An 8,770-nucleotide genomic window follows, 5' to 3' on the forward strand; every position below is an offset into this window, starting at 1 on the left:
GGAAGACTGTCTAAATGTAACAACTCGACTTCGGGGTTCAAGTGGGCATTCCGCCTCATTGTATCATCTTTTCATAATTCATTCGTTTCTTTTATTTTTACTTCTTTTCTTAAATTTCTATTTTATAATTTTAGTTCCCCGGTTCTATGTTATGTCTCGTTATGTATTGTCTGTATGTGTTGTATTTGTCATTCTGGTTTCGATATACACCTTTTATAGGTAATAAAAAAACGCAGTAAAACATTTGGTGAGGAAATGACCAGTGAGTGGTCAGCTCGAAAATGGTTTAAACGATTTCGCAGTGGAGACCTGAGCCTTGAAGATCGTGAGCATAGTGGACGCCCATCTGTCATCGATGACGGCCAATGAAAGACCATCATTGAGAAAGGTCCACGTAAAACCACTCGAGAATTGGCAAAAGAACTTCAAGTTAGCCGGAAACCTGCCTGCAGCTATTTGTATGCGATCGAAAAATCAAAAAACTCGACAAATGGGTACCATACGATTTGAATGAAAATCAGAAAATGCGCAGATATGAAATTTGCTAGTCGGTTCTTCTTCGCAACCAGACCGATACATTTCTCGACTGTATTGTAACTTATGATGAAAAGTAGATTCTGTACAACAATAAAAAACATTCTTCGCAGGGGTTGGTTCTTCATGACAACATTCGACCACACGTCTCACTAATGACAATTAAGAAGTTAAGGGAACTTGACTACGAAGTTCTTCCCCACCCAGCATATTCCCCAGGCCTTTCTCCTACCTATTACCACCTTTTCAAGCACCTCGATGGTTTCCTGCAAGAGGAGTTCAAAAATCAAATCCATGCTGAAAGTGTGTTCAAAGAGTTTATCAGCTCCAGAACTCTTTGAACACACTTTGTGTTTCCGGAATAAACAAACTTGTAGCTCGTTGGCAAAAATGTGTTGATTGTAATGGTACTTACTTTGATGAATAAAATGTCCGCATTGTTGAAATATATTGTGATGAATTTCATGTTTCAAAACGTTGCTTACTTTTTACTCAGTCTGATAATTTATTCACTGACATGAAGTTCCGTTATATTTTTCAAGATTGTCTTGAATGTGATAGAAACCGGATGCTTGGAATAGAGACGGCGTAAATGAATATATACAATCGAATTTCTATAATACAGAAAGTGAAAATGCGATGAATGATAAGGCTACAATGAACAAAATCTAGGGATCTTTTCCTTTTCATGGGCAACTCGATTAATTAATTTTCTTTAACTAAACACTTTGAAACTTCGGATACTGGTAGAATGTGTCATATAGAACATCTTTTACTCTTAGCGTTATTGAGAAAAGTTTCTATTTACGAAGTTATTTCGTGTTAAAGTTGTCGTATTTCGGTAATTTCAACCAATCAATGACGTGTATTCAGCTAAATAAAATTACTGCTGTTGTATGTCAACAACTATCGGCGGTGCATATTTCGTTTGTCACTGGTATTTATGACATCGTTCGTGCGTTTGTACTGGTTTTAGCTTTAGGGTTTTAGGGTTAGGGTTAGGATTGGGGTTTTAGGGTTAGAGTTACGGAAAAAAGTGAAAAATGAAGAAATTGGAGGAGGTTGGGGTAAGGGGGGATTTCAAAATTCCGATTTTTAGCAATTTTCTGGAATCTCCATATCCGAAAAGCTGGGCTTTTGGCAAAAAAAAATTATTTTAAAGATAATTTGCAAGGCGCAGGAGTGTCTGTGTGGTAAGTAGCTTGCTTACCAACCACATGGTTCCGGGTTCAGTGCCACTGCGTGGCACCTTGGGCAAGTGTCTTCTACTATAGCCTCGGGCCGACCAAAGCCTTGTGAGTGGATCTGGTAGACGGAAACTGAAAGAAGCCCGTCGATATATGTATATATATATATATATATATATATATATATATGTGTGTGTGTGTGTGTGTGTGTGTGTGTGTTTGTCCCCCCCCCCCAACATCGCTTGACAACCGATGCTGGTGTGTTTACGTCCCTGTAACTTAGCGGTTCGGCAAAAGAGACCGATAGAATAAGTACTAGGCTTACAAAGAATAAGTCCTGGGGTCGATTTGCTCGACTAAAGACGGTGCTCCAGCATGGCCGCATTCAAATGACTGAAACAAGTAAAAGAGTAAAAGAGTAAGAAAAAAGGGGCGAGGAAGGGAGGAAGTCTTTCCGAAAATAGCAGCTGAAAAACAGGAAAAAATCCTAAAAAGCAGTGGAAATGCACGAACGATTTAGTGGTGTCATGAAGTAAACGTGCTTCGTTTATTCATACGAATGTAACTGAGATGAAATGTCATAAATAAGTGACAAACGAAATATACGCCGCCGGAAGTTGTTGTTGACATACAACAGCAGTAATTTTATTCAGCTGAATACACGTCATTGATTGGTTGAAATTACCGAAATACGACAACTTTAACACGAAATAACTTCGTAAATAGAAACTTTTCTCAATAACGCTAAGAGTAAAAGATGTTCTATATGACACATTCTACCAGTATCCGAAGTTTCAAAGTGTTTAGTTAAAGAAAATTAATTAATCGAGTTGCCCATGAAAAGGAAAAGATCCAAATGTTGATGGTTTTTAAACGAAATAAATAATACATAAAAGATGATGGTAGTGTTTCTTTATAATGTATTTAAGTCTGTGAATTCTTATTAGTATTTTTTTTAATGTAACATCTTCATGATTTTCTTGAGTCAAATGCAGATGTGGAGTTCTCAATTGTCCTTGCTGGTGGGATTGAACGAAACAATTTCTTCCATAACAGTGGATCGTCTTTGTCAATGACAACATGAGACGTTACATAAGCCTGCGTCTCAAGATCGAGTTTGCTCTTATCTACAATACCATCTAAAATACACAATAAATAATTGAAAGGTTTCTTAAGAGAACACTGGACTGCTGTTCTTAGAGTAAATAGTTGCCATTCATCTTCCACATGAGATTTAGTGATAACAATCAAGGTTCTAACTGAGCTTTTAATGGCCCTCAATATGTTTTCTTCTTTAGCTGAGCCGACGACAAAGTCTCGATCTGGTAAGCAGATGGAATAGCCACGTGATTGTAAAGTGGATAATAAAGGTCCAGTAGCAAATTGATAAGTCTGGTCAGGGTAACTAATGAAAATATCATACTTCTTTTGTTCATTCAGAGTATTGGCAGAGCCCAAAACTTCCGGAAAAAATTCTTTGTAAGACTTTCTACGGCGTAATGGGATATCATGATTGTTATATAAGTTTCTACCGGTTAGCATATACAATAATTTCTTTTCCATCATGTGGTCTGTAGATTTTATAAAACGGCCACTGTACAAGTATTTTTTAAGATTTTTATTTTTAACTACATTTCTTTTAATATTGTGTAAGATAAGTATAATATATGTTGGTCTCCCATAGAGTGTTTTTTCATAAGTATACGAAAGAGCTATTTGTACCAGTGGGTCTTCGATGCTTTCTTCAGAGAGAACAATGATACAGTATTTGCTTCGGGACACGGCTACGCGCATGTTCTCCTGAAAACTCATACCAATCAGGAGATCACGGTTCGTATCTAAGACGTTGAAACTCAACTTTTCGAGATTCTTAATAATGTTTTCGGTAGCCCACTCAGAAAGTGATTTAGAATACACTATAAGCGTATCAATAGGTTCTAAACCATCATCTATTTTGGCGGGATTACTGTCAAATGGGTGAATATTTAAGTAGACATACAGTATAACTTTTATTTCCAACCAATAGTGAATGAGTAAGAAAAGGCAAACAAGTAAAATTAGAATAGCTAGAGCAAGGGATAGCCCTAACGTTAATGTCTTCTTGAAATTATCATTCGGATTATTACAGATAAATTTGTCGTTGGGAACCACTACAATATCCAGAACTTTATCTCCTACAGTATTACATACAATTCTTCGCCAATTCAAAATTGATTCCCTTGATTTCTGTAACCATTTTTTCAGCCATATATTTGTGCAATCGCAAAAAAAATGATTATGATTGATACTTAAGACTTCAAATTGAACGTTTTGTATTCCTTTAGGTAATGTAGTCAAAAGATTCCAATCCAGAATCATTTGTTTGAGGTTTACCATATTTCTCATCACAGTGTAATTCAATGAAGTAATACTGTTTTTTGTAAGATTAAGATGTGTAATCTGAGATAAATACGGCCTGTTAACAAGTTTAGTTATGTTATTAAACTGAAGCCATACTTCAAGTTTACCGTCTGGCATAGTAAGAGGAAAGACTGTGATTTTTCTATATCTGCAATCAACAATAACTGTTTTCTGTACTAAACGACGGTAACACATGCAATTAGTCGGACAATGAGGCATCGCTTCAGAGCAGTAAAGCTGTTCTTTTTTAAGAGATAGAATAGGTGTATTTTTAAATTCGCTTGGCGAATCACATTTCCATTTATGGTAAAAATATTCACTTCCATCAAAATGTTTTTCTCTGTGAGTAATGAAGAAGTCTAAAAGTGGAAGTAAATGACAATCACATTCAATTAAATTACCTGTGAAACGAAGTTCAAAATTTAATAAAATTAGCAACATGGTATGACGGTTAGATTCAGTGAAATTACTGAAATCTAATCGGTGGATTTGATTATAAGAGAGATCAATTAATCGCCGTTCTTCTGGCTTTCGGAATAAATCAACTGATGAACTTGCTGAATAGACAACACTGTGAATGAGCTCTGATGAGTTAATCAACCCAAGTAGATTTGATACTTTTCCCATCGCTATCTGGTTAAAACTTAGATCGACTTGTTTCAACCTACGTATCAAAAAGAAACATATAGGTAAGGTTTCAAGATTGTTGTTGCGTAAATTTATTTCCTCTAACTTAATAGAAGACAGTGGTAGACTCTTGCAAGAAAGGTTTTGAATCTGATTATATTCCAAATTCAGTGTTTTCATATTATCTAATGCTGTAAATATTCCTTCCTCCAATGAAACAAGCTTGTTATTGGATAAATCCAATTTCAAAAGATTTTTATTATGTCTGAAAGCTCTTGAATGAATCCAGGAAATTTTGTTAAATTTTAGATTCAAACTCTGAAGATCATTGCAATAGCTGAATTGCTTTTCCCCGATCTGTATAAGTAAGTTATTCGCCAAGGTAAGTGTATCTAAACCGTACATATTTGAAAAAGCATGGTCAGATATATTAACTACGCCATTTTCTTCCAGTGATAGCATTTGTAAAGATCCACTAGTGCAGTTATCGGGTAGATTTGTAATTTGATTGCCGTACAAATTTAATATTCTTCTGAAGTAGTTTGGTTTCACTTTAATTCCGAAAACGTCTGCATAATGGTTTTGCATAAATGGCGTTCTAGAAAGCCCGAGTGGAAGTTTGTAAGTCCTCTCAGTATATGGAAACTTGGGAATTTCAATAAGTTTATTATTGGGTATTTCTAGTGATTGCAAATTTGGAAATCTAATTCGCATTTCATCAGGAAGTTCGGTTAAGCCGATACCGTCGAGAGTAATTTCTGCTATAGTTGGATAAGTTTTGTTCGCTGTTAATACCCATGGTAAAGTGGAAGAGTAATTTCTGTCCCCTATTATACTGTATGAAACAACATTATCAATACCGTTTACATTGTCAGTTTCGTTACTCCCGGACCATATAGCAGATGATGGTATAGTCTTAAAATAAGTTAACACACGCAAATCATAAAGACTTTCTAGTTTACCAACATCTTCTTGGGACATTAAACAACTTTGAAATTGTAAATATAAAATATTGCGTGGCATGGTCTCAACATCCGTCGTGTCCAGCCTAACAGTCAGCTCATCAGAACACTTAAAGTAATAGATCAAAATACGTATTTCGATACGTGGTATATTTAAATGTTTTAATTCAATCACACATTCGTTTTCTGAGGAAGTTGTCTTGATATCACTGAATGCGCGAGTTGTTGTCTCCAGGCGTTTTCCATCGATACTAAAGAGTCTGGTTTCAGATAGTTTTCTAAAATCATATTTACACAGAACAGTATTATTTTCAATTTGATTTGAAAGAATGAGTTTGAAAAAGCAAGTGCTTAATAAACTGCAAAGTAGCTGGATTTTTAAACAAACACCTGCTTCCATCTTCTTTTGTATTATTCTGGAAAAAAAATTATAGGGAATAGATATTAGTGGAAGGGTAAAAATATATTTTAATGATAAAACAAATATATATCATAGATTAGAAGTGTTTGTATAATTTAGAATAAATACGCCCAATACATCAAAACCTGCCGTGCTCACATTCTCATAAAACCAACAAAAATGTCACCACGCAGTCCCTTAATTTAGCTTATAAAGCTAACCCCCCCCCCCCCCAACAAACACCTCGTGTTTTCTTTATTATTATTTATTTATTGTTTTACTTGTTTCAGTCATTGGACTGCAGTCATGCTGGTGCACCGCTTTGTAAGGCTGATCGAAAAAGGTAGACGCCACTACTTATTTTAAGTATGGTACCAATTCTTTTGGGTCGCTTTTGCCGAACTGCTAAATTACGAAGACGTAAAGAAATCAACACAAGCTGTCGAGCGGTAAGGGCATAAACACAAATACTAAGATTTACACACACACACACACACACAAATATAACAGGCTTCTACACAGTTTCTATCTACCAAATTCACTCATTAGGCATTAGTCTGTTCTGGGCTATAATAGAAGCATATATAAGTCGAATTTAAAGTTAAAGAGTTAAGGTTTTGAAAGTAGGCGTTAAATGCAGTATCCAAACCTTGTTTCAAGGTAAGTACCAAGTAGTGTGGCTGCAGAGCACGTTCACCGCTTATGGCTATCAGGCGTGGTCAGCAAAACTTTGCATTCATCGTTGGATGTACATACAGAAATTCCAGGGTATACATAGGGTATATTTTAAAGGTTAATGGAGAAGACGGAGTACAATAAAAAAAAATTATTAACACAACAATTGTTTCGGCTTCAAGAGAGCAGTGCAACTTGAAGCCGAAACAATTATTATGCTAATAAATGCTTTTTGATATACTCCGTCTTCTCCATTACTCTTTTATATATATATATATATATATATATATATATATATATATATATATACACACACACACACACACACACACACACACACACACTAGCAGAGTATCCCGTCGTTGCCGGGTAGTTTTCGCAATAGAATGCCTGGGTGAACTTTTGGAATAGCACACCCACAAGTTGGATCTTCTCCGTTTTAAAGGAATTTTTCAATTTTTTCCCCCATACCGTTGCAAACTTTTTATGGAAAAAAACATTTTTTGAAAATTTGTGAAGTCCCCTGCCCACTTCCGGACCAATTTTGTCCAATTATTATTTTTTTTCACTACACATTTAAAAACGATAGGAGAAACCTTTCGGTACAAAAAAGAACAAAAGAAAGTGGGGTTACCTTTACAATCCCCATTTCAATTATTTTCAAACTGAAAATGAAACGTAATTTAAAAACAATAGTGAAATTATTTTTTTTTAGTGTTTTGATTAACACCACTTCTTCATAAATCCTAAACTTTCGACTTTTTTTCCTAATTTTGTTTAATCATAGTATTAAAATACGGACAGCCCGAATCTGCAATTTTTTTAGGTTTGTAATTTCAAAATAGTTTTCAGATGGAAAAGGAGCGCGGTTTAAGGGAGATGTAGCTGTGGCTTCTAGCACATCTCACGACCACCTGGTACCTTCCTTCTTTCTTTGTCACTCTGACATGTATTGATGTTTTTCAATAATTTTCTCCCCATAAATATTTTTTACGGAATAATGATGCAGTGGCTCGTTGCTGGGATTTAAGCAACAACAAAAAAATTTTGTAATTTAAATTTTTAATCCCCATCCCGCATCAAGCGAATCCGCGCGTGTGTGTGTGTGTGTGTGTGTGTGTGTGTGTGTGTGTGTGTGTGTGTGTGTGTGTGTGTGTGTGTGTGTGTAAGAAAAACATATTTACTTACAGAAAAGTATGCTGCTAAAATAAATTATCTTTTACATACGTTTTTAAAATCAATCTGTCACCCAAATGAAATTCCTTATGTACACACACACACACACACACACACACACACACATACTGACAAACGCGGGCTAACACACATACACTCAGCGTGAGCTATATGCTTTTATAGAGAATGAGAGAGTGTGGTAGATATGTAGAGAGTGGAAAAGTTTACCACGAGAAAAGCGAAAACAGAAAGAGATAGACAGTGAGATCTTTTCTGTTGCTGTCACAGATTTTAAAATTTTAAAGTTAAATGAACATTTTCCAATTTGCTATATATTGATGTACTTTTTCATGCTGAATCCAAGTTTGCGATCATTTTTATCTAATCAGAAAATAGGATTTGTGCGTAATGCCTACCACAAAATGAAAGAAAGCATTAGAGGAAGTTTTAAAAATGAAAGTAATGCGTGTGAGATAATGTATATACAGAGAGAGAGAGAGAGAGAGAGAGAGAGAGAGAGAGAGAGAGAAACATGATAAAGAGTGTGGTAAGTAATAGGAGATAGGTAGATAGAGAGCGAGAGAGTTGTTTCTCGTGGTAAATAATATTTTTATATTACTATTCCCGGACGACCTTCTCTTTGGGTCGCAGATTTCGAAAATGAAATACATTTTTCTCGAGGACACACCGTTTCAGGTACTTTTGGGGCTAAACACATATACATAACCATATACACTCGCATGTAAATATACTTATTTCCAAATAAGGACTACATGCGTTAGCAAGTTAGCTTCTACACCTTGATGACC

At 35.4% G+C, this 8,770-nt stretch overlaps 1 protein-coding gene across 1 annotated transcript in view; it reads right to left on the reverse strand.

Annotated features, from left to right (window-relative positions):
* Positions 1–2,624: 2,624 nt before the first annotated feature.
* LOC106876658 (uncharacterized) overlaps positions 2,625–8,770 on the reverse strand; it is a 24,391-nt gene continuing 18,245 nt past the window's right edge. The window contains exon 2 of the mRNA XM_014925279.3: positions 2,625–6,126. Within this exon, the coding sequence (XP_014780765.2) occupies positions 2,691–6,110 (3,420 nt within the window). The 5' untranslated portion in view covers positions 6,111–6,126 and the 3' untranslated portion in view covers positions 2,625–2,690. The remainder of the gene's footprint in view (positions 6,127–8,770) is intronic.

Source organism: Octopus bimaculoides, chromosome 3 (assembly GCF_046866305.1).
Source record: "Octopus bimaculoides isolate indiv1 chromosome 3, ASM4686630v1, whole genome shotgun sequence".
Taxonomy (NCBI): domain Eukaryota; kingdom Metazoa; phylum Mollusca; class Cephalopoda; order Octopoda; family Octopodidae; genus Octopus; species Octopus bimaculoides.